The sequence below is a fragment of the Pelodiscus sinensis genome, chromosome 8, assembly GCF_049634645.1.
Source record: "Pelodiscus sinensis isolate JC-2024 chromosome 8, ASM4963464v1, whole genome shotgun sequence".
NCBI lineage: Eukaryota > Metazoa > Chordata > Testudines > Trionychidae > Pelodiscus > Pelodiscus sinensis.
Genome location: NC_134718.1, coordinates 57,074,958 through 57,101,717, shown reverse-complemented (window position 1 = coordinate 57,101,717; position 26,760 = coordinate 57,074,958). Strand labels below are relative to the sequence as shown.

Below are 26,760 nucleotides of genomic sequence, written 5' to 3'. Positions count from 1 at the left end.
ACTGACTCAACTGACCTGCATAAAGTTAAGACCATACATGGTTGCTGAATCAGAGCCCATATTTGGAAGAAAGAGAATAAGAATACACAAAACTATTTCTGGACTAACCTGACACTTTCTCTATGTTTATAAATAAACTAAGGTAGTTATATTTCAGGTCCCCTTTCTCGTGAATGTATTTTGAAGCTGAACTTTTCTAAAGTGACTCACCTTCAGGTTCCAAAGTGGTGTCTTGAACAACTAAATTGTATGATGGCCGAGCCAAGGAAAGTCCAGCCATGGTGACCACCACCAGGCATATAAGGCAAACTGAACTGCAGCTGACCATTTTTTTAGTGCCAGTTCCTGGTCCTTTTCCATATATCCATCTGGAATTTAATCCCATCTGCACACTTCTACACAAGCATGGACTGGAAGCAGTGCCTTCAGCCTTGATAAAAAGCTTCTCACTTGTAACTGTTGCAGCTGCTGTGAAGAAGACAGAAATTTAGTAGTGTCAGTGAAAGCATCTTGAATGACACTTGAAAATCCTCCCAAAAACCCAAGGGGTGAAGGGGAGAATGAAATAGTTTTACAGCTTTGAAAGCATGTGAAAAGTGAGTGATTTTTCATTTTCTGTTAACAGTTTCCATCACCAACTCAGGCATAACCAAGCCCTTCTTGATTTCACAAAATTGTTTCTCAGCACATATTTAAAGAACTATTTTAATCACAGAAAAATATACAGCTTGTTAAGAAATACTAAAGGCACACATGTGCAGATGCATAACCCTTAATGCTACAAAATTACAACAATTATACAATTCCATTCTAGCTATTGTTTAAACATATGTTTGAGTTTGCATGGCTTTTTTGGTCCCTCATCTAAATAGTAAATGGAGTAAGCTACGTTTTAAAACAAACCAATAATATTTCATATGACAATATTATTCCATTGAATAATACTATATTTCTACTTAGATATTCCTTGATATTTTATTTTATATTTGAGATTCCAACTCTCCTGTATACTTACACTCTTCTGCACTAACTTCACTGTCAGTGCAAATCTTGGACAATTGCAGATCTGGAACAATTAAAATGGTCCATTTTTTGTAATAGCACTTACTAACGACACTGTTTTGGAAAATCAAAATCGGAATTATGTTTGCCACAAAATTGCATATCTGCTAGAGATCACACAAGATCTGCCATTTCTATTTGCTTACACACAAGATATAAACACACGTATATGTAGACAAATCTAGGGAGACAGCCTTGTCACAGAATATAGATTTGTATCAATAGACGTTACACAGGCCTAAAAAAAACCCTTATTTCAATCTTTTTAAAACTAGCCACTTAAAAGGATGAAGAGCACCCTTTATGAAACAGCAACGTACTGGAAAAAATGTAGTGCCAAAGAAACTTGCAGCTCCCACAGTAAACCTGGTAACCACCACCACAATGACGTGTCAGGCATGAATCAAAATATCAGCACCAACAGAGTGGCTTAACAACTGGGTCAGACACAAATTTCTCTCTTCTCCCTCCATTTCCCGCCTCCAAACACACACAAAAACAAAAAAGACTACTCCTCTGGCAATGAATAAATCCAGTAACTTCATCATTAATTCTGATCTGTCTGACCTGTCTAATGACTAATCTTAGTCTAATCTGTGCCCAAACTGAAATTTCAGAGGTGTTAGTTGTGAAAGAAAAAAAAAAACCCTAAAATTCAATTTTTCATTATGTTTCCCTCACGCTCTTCTCCCCATTCCCATCCTCCATAGATGAGCATTTATCCACAAAAGGCTCAGAACCATTTGAACAATCTGACATAAGGATTCATCCTTTATTAAATATTATTGAGCTCATTCAGTCTTGCCAGTCTTCTGCTGAAGCTATACAATGCCTAAAACCAACCTGTGCTACCTTAAAGATGTGATATTTTCTGCTCCTTTACAGAATAACTCAGGTTCCAGACACAGAAATGTATTAAATGTATTAGACATTTTAAAACGTAATTGCAAAATACTTTTTGCTAATTAATACAGGATGTTTTGAGTCATGGCTTTTTTTCTCTTTCTCTCAGGCACATCTAGCTTTGTAACATTAAATTTAAGCATTGCATGAGCTTTTATTAACATTGTAACAGCCATCATTAAACCTTCAATGAAACAAACACTAGAACATTACAAGGAATCATTTTAAAAACAGTCTGAACAAATATTTTAAAAAGGACTAAGCAGGAGTGACTTAGCAAACCAGTTTAAGTAACTTTTGTCTCTTACTGTCTAGCAATTAGAAGAGAGGAACCCAAATATCTGGGTTCTTTTCCTAACTCTGCCACTTGATCCAATACTTTGTGAGTTTACCCAGGTGTAAAATGGGTGCAATACTTAATGACTTAACGGGATGATTGTGAAGGTAATTTAACAAATCCCTATAAAGCCTTCTTTGAACTTGATTAAAGTGGACATATAAACAGACTATAATAACAGCCGATGAAACTATCACTGCAGTATACAGTAAAGAAAAAATTATGCATTAAAATAGTAAATGTATTTAAAACAAGTCCAGAATATAATTTAACTCTGGTCACATTTTACTCATTAAAGAATTTTAGGCTATGTTAAATCTCTGAAAAGGTTTAAAAGTATATAAACGATTCCTGCTCTCATCATAAACATTCTTCAGTCCAGTAACAGTAGGCTTCTGTAAAAACTCCTTCACACCTGAGTATTACCAGGGTTTCTGCATCTGAACATTTGCCAGGAGAGAACAGGCACTCTTAATCCATGATGCAAAAGCAGGTTTAAAATGCAGCCGATCTCTTTCTTACAATTTAGTAGCAAAACTGAAATCAGAGTCAAGGTACCCAAAAATGTTAAAGCTGTTCAATAATCTCCCATCTCAAAGCTGTTCTTTCCCCTTTTCTCCCCAAACGAAACCCAATTCTTTTCATATTTTAATTGCCACTGTTGCTGGGGGACAATTCTTTGGAATTTGGAGAGACCTCCTACACTGGATAATTATGTACCTCTATCTCAATGTTTGGAACACAGCCCCAGCATGCTTTTGGCCTCCACAATTCTGGCTTCCTGACTACAATACCATAATCCCTCCTGGAGACTCAGGCTCAGTGAAAGCCACACGTAGTGTTTATTTTTCCCCTTGAAAGGGAACTCTGTCTCTCTTCTCAGCCTACACTTTGGGGAGGAGTTGTCAGCCTCCAATGATTGATCGCTCTCCTTGCCACCCGCTCATCAAGTCAATTTTCACCTCGTCACATACCTGCCCAAATTTCTTTGCCAAACTGACAAGCATGGGAAAACAACCTGGGTTGGGAGCGCAACCAAATTCCTCCAAACTGTAGTTCAACTTTAAACACACTCTCTCACTATTTGTTCAAACAGCGCCTTTGATTAAATTCAATTCTCGGAGCTCTTTTTACTGTAGTCCCATCGTTGTTTATATGATGTTTATCACTCCCCAGAGAGATTGCAAATTGCAGAGAGCATGTTCTCCAAATCAATACATTGCACACTGCATAACACTTGGGTATCAAGGGATGCCAAAATCTGAATCAAGTTTCTAAAACTCAGTTGCAGTTAAGTGCAATTAAAATGACCGTATAATTGAGCTAACCATATATATTGTATAATAATAAGACATCTCAATTCAATATCTAAGTAAAGCTGAGTATTTCAACTATTAGTTTGGAGAACTAATGGGAACTGGCTAACAGTTTCGGTGGAACTTCATTGTTTGAACTTCTTTCATTTACTTTGCTGGACTATCCTGTTTTTCCTCCAGTCTTTTGCCACCAAGAGATCAGAAAAAAAAATCTGCATTTTAATTGACATTCCAGAGAGGGAGAGAGGTACAGAGGCTCCTGATTGCTGTCTATTCAACTCAAACAGGCTTTTCAGATTAAAATGAGTAAAGGCTAGTGGAAGATTTACAGGGATTTGGTACAAAGGAGACAATGAGGTTCTAAATGTTGATAGCGTTTCACACCAAACTCATAATAGGTCACTGTTTGAAAGGGTAGTTTTACATTTAAATATATGTTTCATTAAAAGGGGGAAATTATGTATAGCTTAAAAAAACCCAAAAGTATCCAAATAATGCATGGTTAGCAGAGGAACCTCCTGTATTTTTAGTTTTCAGTATGCTCCATGTAAAATTCTTCTCTCCACTGACAGAATGTTGCAACTATTGCTAAAAGATTCCATGTGTTGATTTTATACTGTGGCCCTCTATGGCCAGATAGGTTTTAAAAAATGCCACAGAAGCCTTAACACCTTATTAGGTGTTTGAACGACTGAGCCCTATTTGTACTGCAAGTGAGGACTCTCAATTTATTTTTGCCCCCAAAAGTTTAGCTCCGGGTTAATTAACAGCATAATCACTGTTTACTGATAGGCCTGCCCATTTAGATCCTGTTGTAACCACTGAATAGGAATAAGTGGATTGCTGTGAATTAGGTAAGAAAGATGACAGTCAATTGCTAGGAACGAACCCTGTGTAAGGGGGGGAAAAAATCCAAGAAGTGTTAATGTAGGTCAGGCTTCACCGCAATTAACAGCAAAGGTGAGCAAGTCCACATGCAAGAAAGGCCAAAAGTGCAGCCGCGCAGGGGGTGAGGTGATCTCCTTTATTTTAGGTGTAGTAGCAGAAGTGACACAGGAGGGACGCTCCCTCGGACTCCCAAACCCAAAGGCCGCCGCACAAAACCGCTCACGCCGAGCAAGATCAAGCCTCTTCTTGAGGGGAAGGGGCGTCCCACTAGATTTGTTGTTAAGACGCTTGGCTTCGGGTCCCTCAAACCAAAAGGCACCCGCGTTCACTGCCGGGGGTGGGAACGGGGCTGTCGGAGGCAGGGCTGGGAACCCACGGAGCGCCCAGCTCGGAGCGCCTGGGCAGGTTCTGCGCTTCGCGGGCACTGCAGCCTTTAGCCCTGGGGGGACGCGACTGCACCCGGTGCCAGGCCAGGCTGGACGGGGCCCACCGAGCGCTGGGGGGGGGAGGCCCACGCTGGAGATGCGAGACACACCCGGAGCCTCTCGGGTCCCTGCCACTCCTCCACCGCCCGGCCAAGCCTGGACCAATTACCTTGACTGCAAAGGCTGCGAGTGAGCGGCCGGCGTCCCCCCGGCAGCAGGCGTGTGCGCGGGACGAATCAAAGTGCCGGAGCGCGGCTCCCTCGGGGGGGAAACTTCTCCCAAGAAAAACAAGCGTCCCTCGGTTATTCCACATCCAGGCGCTCGCCACCTCGGGGCCGCGCCAAGCTGCGGAGCGGGCGCGCAGCAGCCCCCAAAGGCTCACCCCAGTGGCCGGGGGAAGAGAGAGTTTAAAAAGCAGCACCAAGGCTGCACAGCGACCCGCCTGGCTTTAAACCCTTTTCTTCCCTCCACTGCGGCAGGGGGAGCGGAGATCCAGGCGTGGGGCAAAGGGGGAGTCACTTCCATCCACCAAAGCGGCAGCGCCGGGCTTCCTTGGCAGTCCTAGGTCCGGCTCCCCTCCATGCAGCATTTGCCGTGGTAATCTCTAAAGCTTTGTCAAGTCCACACAAACCTTTTTTCTCCCCCTCCGCACTCCTCCGGCTCCCCTTCCTCCCACCCCCGGTCACTCCCCCCTCGCTGAAACTCGAGCCATTTCCTGGACAGTTCCCCTTCCCTCTGCCAATCACAGCCGCGCAAGGCAATGTTTGACTGCAGACGCGTCCCCTTCAGATGCACAGGGACTCGGAGCGGGGATTTCTCTGCCTCCCGCTTCTCTTTCAGAGCAGTTCACGTGAAAACGCCTCCAAGTGGCACAAATAAATGAGCAGGAAGAAAATCCCTTTTTAAACTCTGCACCGAAAGGAACTTTAGGAGCAGCCCCCCTCCCCTTCACGTCTGGAAACTGATCGCACTTAAAATAGCAGTAGGGTATTTTTAAAACTCTCTCACCTATTCTAATTGTTTCCTAAGGGGACTGATCCTGACCCACTTAAGCCAACAGAAAAGGTGGCAATAGATTCCAGTGGAAGCATGATCAATAGTAGTGAGTTCTACTGGCGCTACCCTTCGGAATTTATACAGTGGCTGGGATTATGTACCATCTTGGAAAGGGAGTGTGAAAAAGACAGGTAAAAGCTGAAATAAAAATCAGACCTAACCAGCTAAGTCCCGATTCAGCAACGCACTTTATCATGTGCCCAGCTTCTTTACTCGAAGCGTCATATGTTTAAAGCTAAGCATGGGCAGAAGGGTTTTGCAGAACTGGGACCCTAATTTTTTGTGAGAAAAACAATCTCGGACAACACTGCCAAATTAAATGTCAAGGATTTGAGCATTGAGGTATATTATCAAAAAGGAGCAAAATATATAGCATATGACGGTCAACTCGTGCAAGTTCAACACTTTAAAGCACCACCCGTTAAAAACACTAATAAAATCATTACTTATATTTTTAAGAATATTTCAGACAAAACTGAAAATTGCAAAAAAAATCTGTTTTCCCACTCTTTTTGTTGGTTGTGAATTTAATTCACTGAGTTTGAACAAGGTAATACAAAAACACCCATCTCATTCCTACTTTTTGTCCCTTTCACATTCTGGTTCTCAAAGTGAAATGTTTGGGTTGCTAATAGGCCAGGGAATGTTTAAATTCAAACAAAAAACAAATTAGGAAAATTAATGGAAAACTGGATATTAAGTTTCTGGGGGCAAGAACTGCCTCTACCTGTCTATTTGTCTAGCCTCTGGCAAAATGGGCCCCTAATCCTGACTGGAACCTTTGTGCGCTACCACAACAAAAATAAATAAATAATCATCTCAGGTTTTGCAAAGCCTTGTGCAAAACATAACATTAGCATGTGATTTTCACTGACAGTGCTCCTTTAAGAAATGTACTCGTGATTTCTAAAAAGAAGAGTTTGATCAAAGAGTTTGATCAGCAGAAGTGATTGGCCTGGTCTCTCAGATTTTAAACAGTGCATAATTCAAGCATCTGAAATTGCTACTTGATTAATTTAATATACTGTTAACAAAAAGGTTATTCATCTGGATTCTCTGTAGTGCTTGTTCTGTGGGATCAGCTTGACAACAAGATCAATATGTAGTGTTGCCTCAAATTAAATTAGAGTGCTGATCAATTTAAATATTACTTTATTTAAACACAGCGCTATTGCACATTTTCTAATCTATGTCCAGGCTGGTAAATGGGACCTTTGAAGACCATGAACCCACAGCACATTATCTCTCTGTTCTCATTTTACATATTTTGGAGCAGCTGAAACTTGTTTTCAAATGTTCATAAGTACATGTCTTCCAGAAAGTACTTTCGTCTTGTCACTATCATTAAGACAAGGTATGGAAGGGAAGGGGACAAGTTTGTAATTGATGGGAAGTCTTCATTACTTGGGGGCATGGGGAGGGGAGATTGATATTGGAATGATCTAATTGATAAGCCAAGATGTCTCAGTCAAGATCCAATTTCCCCAGCTCCAACCATATCCATTGCCCATTGAAAACAACACATTCTCACATAAATTATTGGCCAACAAAGGAAAATGGCAGTTTCACCATTCATCAATATCTCTGCATACCCTGAAAGAATGAAAAGGAAGAATCTCTCTAGAAATGACAGAGGACATCTATTTTTATATCTGGAAACAGACCTCAGAATTTTTTGGAGAGATGTAAAGAAAGCAGCTATGAACCCACAGCACCCTATTCTCCTAAATGAGTCAATCTACAAGCTGGTCCACAACAGGAAAACTTCTCAACCTGAGAAAATCAAAAGCATGTTTAATTTTTTTAAAGTAATTCTGTCATCATATTTAGGCTTCAAGTGATCTCAGTGGGCCCAGGGAGTCTTTCACACCAGTTAGACTTCTGAATGGATGTATAATCTCCTTACAATCTCCCCCTCTCCTTCTGCCCCCACCCTCTCAAAGTGGCTGGAATCTTTTTTGTTAACCCTGCAGCAGGAGAATGATGTGGCTAATAAGCATATTAATGAGGTTCCTCAGTAGGAGTGTGAATAGGTAAATAAGCCCCAATCTGTTGAGGTTCAGGAGCAAGGGCAGTAAAGCCGTCAAGTACTAAAAGACAGAGAGAGCTGAAATAGGAACAACAGCTTCAGGTTTCCAGCAAAAGAAAAGTCGGAAGAGGCACACATTCAGAATCTTTCTACCCCCTGTAGAGTCCTATTTTCTTTCCCCTTTATAAAATGTCTTGAGTATTCACCCGTTTTTTTTCAAAAGCTCTCACGTCCTTTTTCACTCCCGTAATGATATCTCAATAGGAAAGGAGGAAAATGAGGACATCAATACTCTTTTGCATGAACTGTACTGTCTCCTAGCATATGGACTGGGGGAAGTTGCAGGATAGGGAAGAGAAAGGAAGGGGGGATGGGAAGAAAGTTGAATCATTCAGTGTTCTGAAATTTTTGTCACTTCTGTCACCTGGTCTCCCTAATTTCTCCATTCCATAAATAGACATTGATGTAATTAACATTCAGCATCAGCTATGGCACAAACTATAAGACTCAAATTGGAGATGAAAGTATAACTATAATTAGAGATGAGTTCGGTCCAATCCCTAAAGAGGAACAACACTCAGACTTTGGGGAAATGAAGATCTAAATTCAAATTTGTACCGGGTCCTGGCTTCTCCCTTCATAACAGAATGAGCCAAAACTCAGGTTCCATTCACCTTCACATTGTATGGGAGTTTGGATCAGGGTTTAAACTTGGCACTGAAGTCTATCCCTGGCACTGGAATTACCACAAATAAACAGAGGTTAATGATGGAAGGAAAGATTAAGGCAATTAGGTGCCCAGCTTCCATTGAAGGGGAATTTGAGTTGGGCACCTAACTTACCTAGGTCCTTTGAAACTCTCAGCCTAACTTTTAAATGTAAAGTAGTTACACTCCATAAACCATCACTAAATGTGGTCTAACTACAGTCCTTCAGATAGGACTTGATCATTATAATGCTAAAAGTTTCCATGGCATTTTTCAGATTAGTAGGAATGTTAGTCCCATCAGTATTCTGGGTCAATTCCAGCTATTACAATCTGCCCGTGTACCATTTTTCCCTTTTTGGGTAAGTTGTTCACTTCTTGTCTTAAAAAGTTGTTTAACATTACTGTGCACTATTAGACATTTGAGCCAAGATTTGTTTTAAACAAAACCTAAAATTAAGGATTCTAAATCCATATTGAAGCACCTAAATAATATGCCTGTTTTTCAAAGCAACTGCAGCTTCCATAGACTTCAGTAGGAGCTGCATCTTCTGCTGACATCAATGGACATTTTGTGTGCTCAGCACCTTTGCAAACATACCAACTTCTTTGGATGCCTAAGTATTGATTTAAGAACTAAACCACAGAAACTCATTTTTGAAAATCTTGGCCTCATCATTTTTTACTCCTCTTCTTTCGATGATAAGTGAAGTGACTGCTATATATACATTTTCTAAGATACTTTGAGATAGAAATCACTTCATGATATATAAATAATAATTATTAAAGCTGTTCTTTAAATAAGAGTGCCCATCATAGGGCTTAAATTATTAAATGGCAACATCTATAAAGATGCTGCACAGATGGAAAATCGTGGTAAGAATTTCTTTATTTTAATGCCAGTGGAACCAGTCAGTCATCACCGATCAAAACATGGAATGGACTGGTTGTCAAATTTATGTGCAATACATTTTCCAAGAGCAGAGTCAAACTTTTCCTACTCACCATTCACAAGACAAAAAAGCTATACTGAGTATCCAGCATCTGAAAGACCCTTTTTCTTTAAAACTCCAGTTTGTGGCAATGTAATTGCTTATACCATTCAATTTTTGGTCTACGCCATTTTCATTATGCCACAGCAGAATCTACTAAGAGAAATACAATGGTTTCAGCTAATGTATTAAGACATAGTATCATTTCTTATCTGCCTTCACTATAGTGCCAATCAACCCAGTCAAGGTAAGGATCAGAGCTCCATTATGCTAGGTACTATCCAGCCATATTGCTAGCTTGTAAATCATGTGATTTTCCTTGACAACTGTTGAATATTGTACATTTTACCTATAGGAGTCCAGTTTCACACTCCGAGGTGTGAAAAATGCAAGCCTCTAAGGCTACGTCTAGACTGCAAGCCTCTTTCGAAAAAGCCTCTTTCGAAAAAGAGCATCTAGACTGCAACCAGTACTTTCGAAAAAGCAAGCCGCTTTTTCGAAAGAGAGCACCCAGGCAGTCTGGATGCTCTCTTTCGAAAACGCCCTGTTTGCATTCAAGAACACCTTTTTTCAAAAGAGCACTTTCGAAAAAAGGCTTTCTTCCTCGTGAAATTTGGTTTACCGCCGTCGAAAGAACGCGGCTGTAGTCTAGACACAAGTGAAGTTTTTTCGAAAAAAGGTTACTTTTTCTGAAAAAACCCTTGAGTCTGGACACAGCCTAAGAGCTGTAGCTACGCGGACCTAACCCCCTGGTGTGGCTGAAGGTAGGCTGATGAAAGAATGGTTCCATCAGTCCAGCTACTATAATTTGGGAACATGGGTTACCTACACTGATGGAAAAAGCCCTTCCGTTGCTATAGTCTACACCTACATTAAGGAGCTACAGATCTCAGGTATCCTGTGTGATCTTGGACTTAGGCCTGGTCTACAATTAAAAATTAGCTTGACCTACCTACATTGCTCAAGGCTGTGAAAAATGTTATGCCTTGAGCAGAAACACAGCTAGGTCAGTGGAAGAATTCTTCCATCAACCTAGCTACTGACTCTTGAATAGGTGGATTACCTACATCAGCAGAAACCCCCCTTTCGTCAACATAGGAAGCATCTACACTGCAGTGCTACAGCAGCAATGCTGCAGTGCAGTAGTAGTGCTGCTTTAAATATGGCAGGAATCTCTCCATGACACAGCTCCCCATCTTCAACATAGGGATAAGAGAGGACAAAGACTTCTTTTCTCCCAACCTTTAACTGTCTAGTCTGTTTAGATAGTAAACGTTTCAGGTTTTACCATGTGTTTATCTTCTACCTAGCACAACAGGGCCTCAGTCTCAATTGGAGCTTCTAAGAGCTACCCATAGTACACATATTTAGTGAAAGAAAAAGAAAAATCTCCACTTTATTATGCAATGTGTTGTAACAAATATACACAGTCTCCTCTCATAGGGCGCATGCACTGATTTACTTCAGTAATGGCTACAGGTAATTGAGGCTTATAGTTTAAAGTTGCACCAAAGCTCAGTGTAAATAACAAAAAATAGTATGTTACTGATGAAATGCCCTTAGGAGCCCACTTACAGCATGTAACTTTAGGTCCTACCCATCCATCTTCTCAATCTTTTAATGAATAAATTAGGAAGTGACCAGGGCCGGCCCACAAAATTTTGGTACCTGAGGCAGGGAGCTCAAATGACGCCCCCATGCCACCTCGCTTGGGCCAAAACTTTGAAAAGTCTCAATTCTGCCTTCTTCCTGTTCTGCTCCTTGTGATACTGCTCTGCCGTCTCTGTGCATCTAGAGCACAGAGAATACATATGCACCAGCATCAGACACAATTTTTTACATTCTGGGTCCTAGGGGCGCCCCGCACGCTCCTCCCTCCCCCCCCCCCCCCCCACACACAGTCTGGCACCTGAGGCGGTCACCTCAGTTCGCTTCATGGTAAAGCCAGCCCTGGAAGTAACAGAACTCTAGGGTCAGGAGGGCCAGATAGACAGTTCAACAGCTTCCATGACTGCAAAGTAAATAGACTAGGAAATGTTTCACCTAGTAGATACAAGTCAGCAGGCTAGAAGCTTGATTTCAGGAGAGTGTAATTAGATATTCATTGGAATGACAGTTATGCAAAAAAAATTATTAGAGGTCTGTGTGTTCCTACAGAAAGGGCAAGATTGTTTTACCATGGCCTGTAAAAGGTATGCCTGTCTGTAGGTGTGTAACACTCCCCTCTAGTGGAAGGAATATAACAGACCTGCTGACATATACAGACATTCCTCTGAGACGGAGCTATTGCTTTTTGGAGCCAAAGATTCTACATCCAGCATTGTAAGTATGCAATAATGCAACAATATGAAACAATCGATTAACAAGAGCAGGTCTTCCTGAGACAAGTGGTCAACTGGTACTCCAGGTTAGGGGAGGGAGTGGGCAGTGATCAGCCATCCACATCTATCCTCATAAAAAATAAAGGGACAGAAACAGACCAAGCAAAAAGCATGAAAGGCAGGGATGGCAGAGGCTTGTGTGTGCCCTTGCCTCCTATCCTAGGTGTGGGATAGCACACTTTAGACCTGATGATCATGAATATTCATGAATGCTCAAAGCAAGAGTAAGTAGCACACAAGCTGTTGACTTTGAGAAAGCTATGAAGAATATGTGGAAACTGTACAGAATTCTGATTGGAGTCCTCTAACACGAAAGTGTGAGAAAGATGTTTAAAAAGTATAAAATACAGCCAACCGTAGCAAGAGGTCATGGAACATAGGAATGGCTCCTCTCAACTTGAGCTGGTCTCCTTCCCATTGTCTGCTGAAGGCAAAATGCTCTCCCCAATAGTTGTCAATAGAAAAAAAAAATCAGTGTGATTAAGATGAAGAAAGAAACAGATATTAAGACTTGTAAGGTGGGCCTACATGTGTTAAAGACACTTGGCACATATTGATGCATCTGAAAAACTGGGTTTTACCTACAAAGGCTTATGTCCGCATAAATCTGTTAGTCTTTAAGGTGCCATAGGATAGGGATAGAGAGCAGCTGTGTTAGTCTGATCTTGCTAAAACAAAAGGAAAAACTATGCAGCACTTTAAAGACTAACAAGATGGTTTAATAGGTGATGAGCTTTCGTGGACTTATCACCCACAAAAGCTCATCACTTATTAAACCATCTTGATAGGTTAGGGATGTAAATGATAAGCTTAGGCTTATCGGGTAGTCGAGTCACTACTCAACTAATCGCTTCCCTCCCCTTTGCTGCCTCTGTATCTGCAGGGGAGGAGGAGCCAGACCACCATCTCTGCTGGTGGGGAGGGAAGGAGGCAGAGGGAAATGGTGCAACTGGGGACTCAAGAAAAGACGGTGGGGTCTCTTACTATATTTAAAAGGTAGAGGCGCAGCAATCTAGAACAAGAACGAGTGGGGATTGCTTGAGTCCCCGCTCACCCCAAGTTCCCTGCTGCATCTCTGCCTTTTAAATGTAGTAAGAGCTGCAGGCAGTTCTTACTATATTTAAAAAGCAGCAGCACAGAAGGGATAGCAAGTGCCCTCCTCTCTCCCCCCCACAAATACACTTGACTAATTGAGTAGTCAATAGAATTTCCATCAACTACTTGATTAACTGATTAATCAAGATTTACCATTTAGCCCAACCATAAGACTCCTCGTTGTTTTTGTTCAACACAGAGTGCTTCTCAGATTAGACACAAGGAAAATCCACAGATTCTAGGTAACTTGTGATTATGGGAGTGGTGAGTCCCAGCAGTATTGTGTGTCAGGAGTTCTTCAGTTGTTTCAGTCATTGGACCACTTCATAAGAGGGAAATCATCTCATGAACTAGCTCCCCTCCCAAAATCCCAGTCCCTGCACTCCATGGTTCCCAAAATAAGTTATGCTCCAGTAGGATCCAGACAATTGCTAGCCAACAGCAGATAATAAATCTACCGAAGAAAATAAGTATTTTTAATTATCCTGCTAATATTTTATGGGCTATTCATCCCAATTAAATCTAAATAAAGGAAACAAAAAATAGAATGGTTATTTTGTGTTTTAGATATCCAGGAAAGTGAAGGGCTAGAGAGCCATAAAAATAAACAGATGTTAAGTCAAGAGGCAGAGAAGCAGAGAAAAATAACAAATGTTGGACTGCAGAGAATATTTCAAATAATAAGAGTTCTGCACAGGGCAAAGAGGGTAAAAATGAAATGGTCCAATTAAGCATTTATACATAATCAGAACTGAAGAAAATTATATTCCCTGGATCCTTACATTCAGCAGTCTATTCCCTGAAAATCAGTCATCCACCCACTCAGCATGCAGAAACAGGTCACTGTTTAAATTCTGAAGAGGGGAAATGACACCTCTTCAATAAAAAGTGCTTCTGTCTACCAAGGGACAGTGGAAGAGAAAACTGGGAAAAAAGTGGCAGAAAAAAATACAGATCATTGCCTATGCCCCAAATCAACTAGAGAATAGTAACTGCAAGCAGCAGTCAGGAACACCCATTTATTTGCACTTAGATATGAAACCCTGATGTCAGTCACTTGTCTGGTGGTGTACTTTTGCTTTGCAATTTAGTTATCAGTGTGTACAAATTGCCTTGAGATCTTAGAAGTGAGATTCTCAGGGTAGGAGAGAAGGAAGAGTAGGCAGGGAGGAACAACAGGTTTGGATCCTCTTATTTAGAGGCCACAAGAGAGTCCATGACCTAGAAGTATTTTGTCCTTTTATCAAAGATCAGATAGAATGTCCGCGAGAGGAGTCATTGGAAAATGGAGAAATGCTTCCTTCAGTTCCAGGACAGGACAGCTCCATTATTCTTTATTATTCTAAAGCAGGAAAAATAGTGACACAGGGTCCATAATTCACACACACAGCTAGGACCCTCGACACATGGAACTCTTCCTCCCAGACAGGAGTCTCATCTTCCCAAGCAGAGGTTATGTGCTGTTCCTAGCAGCCACATAGGACAGAGAAAAAGTGGGCAGTCTGGGAAGGAGCAACGGACTGGGGTGAATGGTAAAGAATAATCAAAGAACACATCTGGAGGTGTTTGCACCAAAGCTGCAATCAAGCCAGCATCTTGCACTGAAACACAGGACCTCTGCAACAGTAGTTCAGATCTCCTAGAGGAACCAGTGGAGCAATTAGAGAAAATTCCCAAAGGAAACTCTTACAGTGATTTCCATTTTTTTTAGCTCTCTGGCAGGTTTTCCTGCAGGGCAAGACAATGGGGCCCAATGATATTTTATACCTAGAATTTGGTTTAAAAACATCTCCATTTCTCAGGTACTAAGAGGAACAGAGATAATTCCAGAGAAAAATCCCCATGATTTTTTGCAAGCTGATAGATCCTGGGAACAAAACTGCAAGAAGAAAACATTTGTAGAGCTCTTTCAAAACTCAGAGGTTCAGTCATAAGTGCTACTACTACTAATTCATTCATCTAGGAATCTTTTCAGAACACAGCGATGGTAGTCACCATTCAGTGTTTATATAGCATAACATCAGACCAGATTTTCTATTATTGCTTAGCTATTACTGGCACAAAAGCTGTAGAAAAGCCTGAGGACCAGATCCTCAGCTGGTGTAATTCAACATAGCTTCGTTGATTTGTTCACCAGTTCACACCATCTGGTCTCAGTCATTCTTAGGAAGCATATCACTACTGCATCGCTACAAGCACTTACTTTTCCTGTTGCTTTACAGAATTAATAGGCATTATTCTTACTAGAGAGCAGTCAGTACCAAACGCCATTATAACTGGTACTGTCTTCTCAATGCGAACCAATTAACAAGGTTGCAAAAAGACTGCTCTACCTTTCAGCCACAGATAAGATGAGCTCAGGGTCAAGCACATTAGCAGAATGGTCAAACACATTTACAGCCGTTTGTATGATGCATATCTTGTGAAGAAATAAACTTAATTTTCCAGTGCTGCCAATCCAGAGACATGCATCCAAACATTTTACAAACAAACACAAAGAATGCTGCTTGACTGAATCCTTCCACAAGTAAACTTCGCTGTCATAAGCCACTAGCATTTCAGCAGAGTAGCTATTCTTGTTGCCCCTATTCCCTGACATTTCAGTTCCTGAAGAACAATTGTGACTAATTGTCTCATTTTTGGATTAAGAGATGTCTAGAGAAAAAGAAAATTAAGGTTTCTAACACTGACACTAATTTTTACAAATTTAATCAGGGTAGAAGTGTTAAGTGAAGCAAATCTTAAAATTAGCTTAAGATGCATCCAGCAAGTTCCAACTTGGACACATGGTAACTTAAATATAATGGAACAAGAGTAGTTTTTAAATCTCTACAAAGTCCCCCTTTCAAAAGAATTGAGGTCTCTCATTTTTCTAAACCATGACAGATCCCCTCCCAGTTTATTAAAATGCACCTCTGATTTCCAGTATACTATGGACAGCAATTAATCCAACAGGGGTCAGTTTATGAGCCCAAATGACTGAGAATCACTTGTGCATTGCGTCTGGTACTCCACCAGAACATGAAGTGCAAGGGGTGTGGACGGGACAGCATCTCCTGTCGACACACCACAGTAAATACACTGCAGTAAGTAGATCTAAGTCTACTATTCATGTAGCTGAAGTTGTGTAATTTAGATCATGGGGCCTTGCGGATAGGAGGAGGGAAGCAAGAAGGAAAAACACTCTGGCTTGGTCTATGCTACAGATTTAGGTCGACATAATGCAGCTTCTCTCGACCTAATTATGCCAGTGTACACACCACAGCCTTGTTCCCGCCCATGTAACTGCCCTTCTACACCAATTTGATAACTCCACCTCCACAAGAGATGTAGGATTTATGTCAGTGTGGTTAGGTTGGTGCAGCATCTGTGTAGATACTGTTTCTTACCTCAGCCATTGGGGCAGGTGGGAGGCTCCAGCTAGAATCTGGGTGTCCCTAGTCTCCTTGCTCCCCACTCCGAGCCCAGTTGCCTCCCACTTTCCAGCCCAACTGCTGCCCAGGCTCCCCATTGCCAGGTGAAGAGCCAAGAGGGGACAGCTTGGCTCCCCAAAGCAGGGAGCTGAGAGCCCAGAGTCAGCCGAGTCGCAGGCGGGGAGCAGAGAGTGCAGAGCTGACTGCCCAGGCTCTCAGCACTCCACACTGTTCCTCTTACGTCAGTGGAAGTGTTCCTGGTGAGGACGTGCACCACTGACAGAAGGAGGCTAGCATGGACATGAACCACTGCAGTGATTGTATGTCAACCCAATGTAGGTCAACTTATGATTCCAGTATAGACATGCCATCCTACCTCTTCAGTAGGAATGGAGAGATGGAGGGCAGCTATATATGGTGAGGATGTCTGGAAAGCTTCTCCTCCCCACCCCTGCTCTTAGTCATGCATTCTGAGACTGGCTTGTGGACTGGTCTGCAAAGTGCTTGCTGATGCTGACTGGCCCTATGGTGCTGGCCCTTCTTGTTTACAGCTGCTAAATTGCATGTGAGGACAGCTACAGATCTAGTCACGAATTTCCTTGTGCCCCTTCTCCAGATAAGCCAATGCTATAGCTGTCGCTGCAGTGCTGTGGAATTACTGGTGCTGAGGTTCCAAAAGAGAACCACTGGAAGACCAGAAATTTTCAGAGATAACCCAAGATCCAAACACTCCAGAATGCCACAGGGTTGTGCTGGCAAACAAGAATCTTACCTTCTCTCTACAGCTAGATGATCTAGATTCCCATGCTCCTCTCCTGAATGCACTGCATGAAGTACCCCAAAGTCAGTGAGACAAGAAAACCTGCTCTCCCCTCTGATGCTCATGAAGGAGAATGTTCCACAAGCCACACTATAGCAAGATGCGGTCCAAGTGATGAAAAACCACGAGAACCCCTATGTTAAAGATTTGTTTCCAGATAATGCCACTGTTGTTGATGCTGAGTACTGCCTTAATCCTCCAGGATACCAAAAAATAAAATAAAATAAAATAAAATAAAATAAAATAAAATAAAATACAAGAGAAGGCTCCAGACTCTGGCCCTTCGTCTTCCAGCCTTTTGCAATGATGTTCTGGAAATCTCTCTAGCTGTAAGATTTCTTGGCATTCAGACAAAACAGTGAGGCCGTTGTGGCCCCTCACCAATAAATTCCTACCTGTCTATGCTGTGCTGTGCTGTCACATTCCGTTTCCTGAGGGGGGACACTGCTTGCTGGAGTGAACACAGGTAACCTTGCGGGGACTTCAAAGGGATTGCTAAAACAGTCTGAAATGAATTTCTCCTGAAGAGTAATGTGCAACATGTTTGGGCATGGGCAGTGGCAGGGTGGAGGAAGAGAGATGCTGGTGGTTTAGATTATATTAGACGTACTTGCCTTTTGGGGGGCCCAAGACAGTCCTAGGTAGTCAAATATAATTAACTGCTGTTCAGACTGGAACATTTGACCTTGGCTTACCCACAGATCTGAAGGGCCTACTTATGTAGTAAATAATGGCAGTCATTTATGTGTTTGAAGAGGGGCGGGGGTCACAGTAGACACGCATGAGAAAAAACGAGTCTGGCTGTACTAAAAACATAGATCACTGAATTCTGACTGACTCTAGATATGGTATTTCTATTGTCCCAGCCAGGGGAGTCGACAGGGTCTGCAGGCCCCTGGACAAAGTGTGTGTGGGGGGGGGGGAGGGGGAGGGTGGCTCCATTCTCCCAGAAGGGGAGAGCCCTCACTCAAAAGGGCAAGGCCTAGGACAGCCAGTCCTCCGCACCGCCCAGAGCACAGCACTGGACCCTCCCCAGCCCTCAGAGCCACGTGGAACACACCACCTGGCACTACCACGGTGATTTAAAGGACTTGAGGCTCCAGCCCTGACTACTGCAACAGTGGCGACAGCCTGGAGCCCTGGGCCCCTTTGAATCACTGGGCTCTGGGCAACTGCCCCCTTTACACACACACACACACACACACACACACACACACACACACCCACACACACACACACACACCCAGCCACCCACCCCTGTTGGTGGGCCTAGTCCTATCACTGTAGTATCAGAGCAACCATAATCTTTCATAGCTCTCTCTGTTATCTCACTCAACAGGTAGGTAAATTAAGGCACTAGGGCATGTCTAGAGTGGCATGATTTTCCGGAAATGCTTAACAGAAAAGTTTTCCATTAAAAGCATTTTCAGAATAGAGCATCTAGATTGGCACGGATGCTTTTCCACAAAAGCACTTCTTGTGGAAAAGCGTCCATGCCAATCTAGACACAGTTTTCTGCAAAAAAGCCCCGATCACCATTTTCGCGATCGGGGCTTTTTTGCGAAAAACAAAGCTGAGCTGTCTACACTGGCCCTTTTGCGCAAAAGTTTTGCGCAAAAAGACTTTTGCCCGAACGGGAGCAGCATAGTATTTCCGCAAGAACACTGACAATCTTACATGAGATCGTCAGTGCTTTTGCGGAAATTCAAGCGGCCAGTGTAGATAGCTGGAAAGTTTTTCCGGAAAAGCAGTTGATTTTCCGGAAAAACTGGCCAGTCTAGACACAGCCTAGGGGTATGCCTACACTGGGATAAAAGATCTGTGGATGACCCAGATCAGCTGACTCAGGTTCAGGCTGAAAAACTGCTGAGCATAGTTCAGGCTCAGGCTGGAGGTTGAGCTCTGGGACCCCACAAGGTTGTACTACGTGAGGGTTACTTATGTAGTGTACCTACGCCTGCACTGATTCTCCAGTGAGCTAAGGGTCTAAACCTACTAATATTTAAGCGTGTATGTTTCTTTGCAAGATCCAGATTTCAGTTAGTTCTTCCTTTGGTGAAGGTGCACATCCTCAGACACTAAGAAAGGAGCAGGAAAAATATTAAAAGGAATTCCCCATTTAAAAAAAAATCAGCGTGTAGAGCATTTCTGTGAAGATTTGTTTGTTTGTTTTGTTTTTAATTAGTCAATTTCAAAACATTCAAATTAGTATTGTCCCTGTAAGGGAAGGTTTACATTTGTAAGACAAAGCAGGCTATCAGTAAATTATACTGGAGTGTAATTTTTCATATGTAAAATGTTACAGTGCTGGCCTACCAAAAAAAAGTAATTAATGAAGAAACTGCAGTGCTCAATAATTTGTTAGCTGAAATGGAAGCGACTACTCGCTTTGCAAACTCATTTTGCTGTGAGTACAAGTTTGAGAAATGGAGGTGGAATAGTGGGTTTAAGAACAACAAAATAAAAGCTTGGTGTTTTAAATAATTTGTGGCTAAATTCAGTGAAGCACTTTAGCAAAGAGTGATTCTGAAAATGGTCTCAGCTTATATAAGAACAATATAATATCTGCTCTAGCAAAAAATTGTTGTACATTTCTGAATGTACATTTTGAGATTCTTCATGTTTACCTCAATGTCCATTAGCTATAATAGCTATCCTCCCTCAGGAGTATTCCCTGCTGAATGCATATTCTGAGACCTGAATCAGCAATGCCATCCTGAGATTCCAGAACAAATTTGCTTTGCTTACAAAGTAAAAAGATGCCATGTTCCAGCTGCCAACTCTGAGCATCAGCCTGTGATCAAAGTCAGGTCCTTCTGGCCCTACACATCTTCATGAAAGATTCTTCAAGGTAAATTCTTCTCTCACACATGTGTAACTCATTCCTTTATGAGGTAAAGGTAGAACTGAACCCTTCTCCCTTCCTCCCCACCCCACCCCCCGCAAAAAATCCCTCTCAAACATTTTTTATCTGAAAATGGCCTTCCTTTCCCAAAATGATTTGTGTGTGTGGAAACTTTTCGTTTATTTTAAATTTTGTCAGTTTTGGAAAGCCTTTCTACTAACTTCTTCAGTGGGGTCATGTCTACACAGCAGGGCAAAAGTTGAATTATGTGACAACTTGAGCTAAGTCAATTGTGCAGCTGAAGTCGAAATAGCTTAATTCAGCTTTTGGTGCTGTCTACACAGCAGGAAGTCGAAGGACGAACACTCTTCCTTTGACTTCCCTTACTTCTTGTGAAATCTTCCAGCTCGACATTATTTCAAAATAATTGCTTGCTGTGTAGACAAGCTCTTTGTTATTTCAGAATAACATCAGTTATTCTGCATGTGTAGATGTAGCCTGGGTGAATTTTTGTAAGGAACAATCCAGCATTGACAAGGTGACAAACTAGATGGTCTTCTAAGACCCTGGCTTTAACTCAGAGAATCATTTTCATATATCTACTACCAGGCTGTGTCTACACTGGCATCCCTTCCGGAAAAGGGATGCTAATGTAGCACTTTGGAATAGGCAAATCCGCGGAGGATTTAAATATCCCCCGCGGTATTTGCATTAACATGGCTGCCGATTTTTTCCGGCTTGGAGATAAGCCGGAGAAAAGCGCCAGTCTAGACGTGATTCTCCGGAAAAGTAGGAATAAGAGATCCTCCGGAAAAGGCTTTATTTTCCGGAGAATCACGTCTAGACTGGCGCTTTTCTCCGGCTTATCTCCAAGCAGGAAAAAAAGCGGCAGCCATGTTAATGCAAATACCACGGGGGATATTTAAATCCCTCATGGATTTGCCTATTCCAAAGTGCTACATTAGCATCCCTTTTCCAGAAGTGATGCCAGTGTAGACACAGCCCCAGAGTATTAGTTCATCATCTTTGAGAACTTGCTTTTGACTTGAACAAATTGATCCCCTCTTTCTCCCTTTCCCCAAGTTTATGCTTTAAGACAAAATACTTTTGACATTCACAGTTAACAAAATAGTAATGCACCCCTATTATATGTTCAATAATAGGTTTTAAGCAGAGCATGAGTAAATCTGACTAGTCTAGTTAGAGGGGAAAAGAGTTTAAGGATTAATCAGTCCCAGTTGGAGGAAGAAATCAAGTTGAGTCTGCATCATGGGAAATGCAAGAACTACTATATAGATTTCCAGAAATCAGTTTATCTGCCAACTATTTCCAATATTAAAACATGGATCATTTAATTTACAAGCCAATTAAGTGTGACAATTCACAGCTCATGTACACAGTCACTCACTGCTGTCATTAATAAAAGAGAAAAGGAACCCATTATAAATAGCATTTTCTTTTTTGATATTTTTCCTATAGGAAAACCAGAAATGCAGACTGGGCTTTATCACGGTGATAATCGCCACTAGAAGAGGACAACCAACAGAAGTAAGAGTGACTATATTTAAATATAATAGCTAGGTTTACATAATGCACAAAGAGTAAGTCATAGTTGTAGTAAGTTGAGGGTCAGTAACATGGAGTCAGCAGGCCTAAATAGAGGCCTGTAACATGAAAACAGCAACAGACCTGCAATCTAGTGAGCAAGACTTTGGTTCAGTAACAGGAGCCAAGAAAGAGGCCCTACTGATAACTGTGTAATTGTGTAAGTTAGGTGAAGCATGGAAGGGCACAGGGAAGCACCAAGTACAAACTGTAAGCCAGAGGGGAGTAATGGAACATCTTAATAAGAAACGTCTTGGTACAAAGACTCCCTAAAAACTAATGCACATACCGATCTAGGTTCAGGACCGGGTCGAGATTGACAGCATGAACGATAGGAAGTAAGCCCCCCTTCTGTAAGGTGAGGGGTGGTAACGAGGCAACAGAGGGTGGCAACATGGTACGTAAATAAGTGATGTAAGTTGTTTTTACCTGTCTGTAAAAGGATACCTGCAAAGGGTGCTCTCTGGCCGACCTTGGGGGGGGGGGGGGTGCACTAGGTACCTGAACGGCAGGTGTCATTGCCTAAACTTACAGAATGCATAGTAGCTTAACTTTGACTAACTGCTGTTAATATCTGATATATGGCAATAGGCCTGCCCCGTGTTGGTACCTTGTCAATGCAGGCCATAGTGCCCAGTGGTGTAACATTGAACTGATCTCTGTTATCAACTGGTAGAGCTTCACATTTGACCATAAACCTGCTCGACTGATTTCTAACCTTGCCTGCATCTGTCGTTTCCGGGGTCTCTCAGAGATCTCCTGTGTTGACCCAAGTGCACAGGGTCTAACACTCTAGATAAAGGGAGTACCTATTGTTACGCACGCAGCCGAAAGTTTATCATCACCGACGGAGTAGAGGTCCTGTCAGGAGCACGCTAGGATGACCCTGACTAGACGACGCTGACACTTACAGTTCAGACCACCGAAGGTACCGAGATACAGAACACCAATGTACGACAATGGTTTTCCATCTACAGTCTACAGAATGATGTCTTTAGACAGTTTCTATCCTGTATGGAGCTACCCTAATCAACTCCTATGCTGTTTACAACTCCAGAAGGCTGATTGCTAGAGAATGGGATGGGGAATTCCCCGGTGCTAAGAGAAACCTGGCCCCATCAGCAAAGCATACATTATAGGAGTCATGGCAGATGTCAAGCTCTGGCCTTTAAAAGGTTGTAGTTAATGTGGGATTACACAGACCTAAAGAACCTGCAGTAGCAATCATTAAATAATGTTGCTTTCTTCAAATACCTAAATCACATGGACAATTTGTGACATTTTCACAATAAAAACTTTTACCTTCCAGGATTGCAAATACTATTTTAAGTGAGTGGAAAGTGAGCAGAATGAAGTTCTGGAGTATATTACACTATGCAATTTCATCTATGGTATTCCTTGGCAAACTACCACCTGGCAAGATACCATAAAGGCACCCAACTTTACATGCAAAAGATGGAACCAAAGCATTGCAAAAACCCTCTGGAAAAGCTTGTATTGAATGTCTTCTAAGCTAAGGAAATTTAATTTCATAGCAAGTTTCTTGGGGGAAATAGGTAGGGAACGAAGATCGTCATAGATGACAATTTGGAAGTGTCATGATTATGAGAGAGGGCTAGCAGCCGGGGGACTAATGGGTTAACCACACTTAGCCAGGTGGAGTGGCCAATAGAAAAGTAGGTAGGACTTTCAACTGGGACAAAGGAATTTTGTTTTTTCCTCCTTTGCCTCTGGGGGGTTTGCTCTGCAGCTACTGAGAGAGACAAGATTGTCTCTCTCTCCCTCCAAGAAAAGACCCTTTCTTCACTTTCTGTTAGTAGGGTAAAGTTTAGATAAATCCATTAGGTTTTATTGTTTTCTCTTTAGGGATGAGGTCTGATGTCTGTGCACACTTCAAGAAATGGTTGGTTTTTCTCTGTAACTAAGTTCTAAGCCCATGGAGTTTCTCCATGAGTATATCATGTTACTTTTCCATCTAGGCATTAAGCTTTCAACAGGAATATTGTTGTGATGATAAATGTTCTCTTTTTATAGAATCATAGAATACTAGGACTGATAGGGACCTCTAGGGGTCATCAAGTCCAGTCCCCTGCCCTCATGGCAGGACCCAGTACTGTCTAGACCATCCCTGATAGACATTTATCTAACCTACTCTTAAATATCTCCAGAGATGGAGATTCCACAACCTCCCTGGGCAATTTATTCCAGTGTTTGACTACCCTGATAGTTAGGAACATTTTTCTAATGTCCAACCTGAACCTCCCTTGCTGCAGTTTAAGCCCATTGCTTCTTGTTCTATCCTCAGAGGCTAAGATGAACACGTTTTCTTCCTCCTCCTTATGACACCCTTTTAGATACCTGAAAACGGCTATCATGTCCCCCTCAATCTTCTCTTTTCTAAAATAAACAAACCCAATTTTTTCAGCCTTCCTTCATAGGTCATGTTCTCTAGACCTTTAATCATTCTTGTTGCTCTTCTCTGGACCCTCTCCAATTTCTCCATATCTTTCTTGAAATGCGGTGCCCAGAACTGGACACAATACTTCAAGGCCTAACTAGTGCAGAGTAGAGCAGAAGAATGACTTCTCGTGCCTTGCTCACAACACACCTGTTAATGCATCCCAGAATCATGTTTCCTTTTTTTGCAACAGCATCACACTGCTGACTCATATGCAACTTGTGGTCCAAGCTGAATTATTAACCTGGAATTGGTTAATCGTGTGCCCTGATTTTTACTTTAGGGGTGAGATTTCCCAAATGATCTTTCCCTTGATTGCTTTATTTATATTTGGGTGGTGGCAGCGGAAGTTTTATTCCCAAAATTTAGGGTTTTAAGATTTTGGGGGGAAGTTTTGTACCAAAGCCTGGTAGATAAGGTTTTGGGGTACACTTGCAGGCCCCCACTTCTGCATTTATCATGCCAGAGTGGGGAAGGAGCCATGACAGGAACACTTATTTTATTTTTCATCTCAAATACTAATATTTTTACATTTACTATACGAAGGGGGATTCATTAAACCAGAGGGTCTCAAACTTCATTAGACACACCCCCTCTTCTGACAATAAAAATTTCTACATGACCCAGGAGGAGAGACCAAAGTCTGAGTCTTCCTGAGTACCAGTGCCCTGGGGTGCGGGGCCCTGCAATCTGAGTCCCAATACACAGAACTGAAACCCTCAAACATTGGCCTTTGGGCCTTGGTTATGAGCGACGAAGCACTATGGCAGAGGATAATTCAGTATAACATATAAAACATTATTTCATAGATTTTCTTAGGTTCATAAGACTGGCCCCAGGTCTTTTGACAGGTCAACTAAGTCCAGTCCCCGCACTCACAACAGGACTATTCTAGACACTCACTACAGCAATGGAGAGGTGGACTCACTACAGCAATGGGAGAACTTCTCCTGAGAGGCAGTAGCTAAGTCAACAGAAGAATTCTTCCATTTATCTAGCACTGTCTACACAGGAGGTTAGGTTGTATTTTTTCATCCTCCTGAGAGACATAGCTATGTCAATAGTGATAGAGATGTAGCCGTGTTAGTCTGGTGTAGCTGAAACAAAATACAGGACTATGTAGCACTTTAAAGACTAACAAGATGGTTTATTAGATGATAATCATCTAATAAACCATCTTGTCAGTCTTTAAAGTGCTACATAGTCCTGTATTTTGTTATAGCTATGTCAATGAATGATTCAAGTATTGATCAGCCCTTATTCCCATTTGACAGACCAGGAAACAGACACCAGAGTGGTAACTTTTCTGAGGCCATCCAGCAAACTGGTGACAGTGTCAGGACTAGAACATGGTAGTTCCTTGCTCCCAGTACTGTGTTCAAACTAGCCTTTGTTCTAAGATCCTTCCCCCTGGAATTTACCCTGAAAACCACTTTCACGGAACTAACAAACCTATATATTCCCTGCGTCCCCCACTGTTCAGCAAATAAAACAAAATACAATATAAATAAATAAATATTAAATCAAAACATCCAGTCAAAACACAAATGCCACAATAGACTCAGCACAGCATGTACATGCAAAACTGCTGTTTTCACCAGAAGCTTAGGGTATAGAATTATGTATTATATGCAGTTAGGAATCTGCAGGAAAATGTGCTATGAAGATCCTTTTCCATGACTGTCCATGAACTACAATTCACAGAAGGTTTATGGTGTTGGACAAATACAACGTGAAAATAAACTCTACGATACCTGTTTGCTTTCTTCCATTGAATAGGCAAAGGCTAAAAGAATGCCAAACACTCCGTCAGGGAAAGCTTTGCTTCAATAGGTGTGTCTAGGTGTCTTGAACATGTTGCTGCTTGACAGGTCTCCCTTTTTGTGTGGGTGGTGTTCACATAAAAAGACAGACATGAAACTCAGAAATGATATCACAATGCAAAGTTAACTCATGGCATGCCTTAGGGCTGCACAGCACCAAGTAATACTCAGCAAAACAATGCTTGTCATTTCTTTCCTTTGGAAGTCATAGCATCAAATTTACAACAAAGTTCATTTAGCCATTAACCTGTGAAAAGCCCTCATTCTCGGGTGCATGGGGAGAAGTGAAAAATATTATTGGGATGGTTTTGGAAGGGTCAGACCTCCGGGTTTCTGAGAAGAAAGAGATAGTGAATTTTGAGGGCTAAGTCTAGATTAAAACAAGGCATTTGCTTCATTTCCAGCCATCCATGTAGATGTACTAGTTCAAAATCTTCATTCAGGCAAGGGGAGATAAGATTCATACCCAAAGAGCTCATTTCATGTTGAAGCCCTAATAAGCACAAATTGCACCTTTCCTTGTGTGTACTGAGGCAGTGGTTTTAAACTACAGGTTGCAGCTCAGGATTGAGTAGCAGAATGTCTGGCACTGGATCTCGTTGATGC

At 41.9% G+C, this 26,760-nt stretch overlaps 1 protein-coding gene across 10 annotated transcripts in view; it reads right to left on the bottom strand.

Moving 5' to 3' along the window:
* The window catches only part of FGFR2 (fibroblast growth factor receptor 2), a 131,361-nt gene extending 105,153 nt beyond the window's left edge, over positions 1–26,208 (bottom strand). For 4 of the 10 annotated variants that reach the window (XM_075935342.1, XM_014573599.3, XM_075935343.1 and 1 more), the window contains exons 1-2: positions 5,101–5,594; positions 211–468 (exon numbers count right to left, since the gene is read on the bottom strand). In XM_075935342.1, the coding sequence (XP_075791457.1) occupies positions 211–385 (175 nt within the window). In that variant the 5' untranslated portion in view covers positions 386–468; positions 5,101–5,594. Of the gene's footprint in view, positions 1–210; positions 469–3,022; positions 3,151–5,100; positions 5,595–26,085 lie in introns of those variants that run through there. The other 6 variants (XM_075935345.1, XM_075935347.1, XM_075935348.1 and 3 more) reach the window with 4 other exon arrangements.
* Positions 26,209–26,760: the final 552 nt, after the last annotated feature.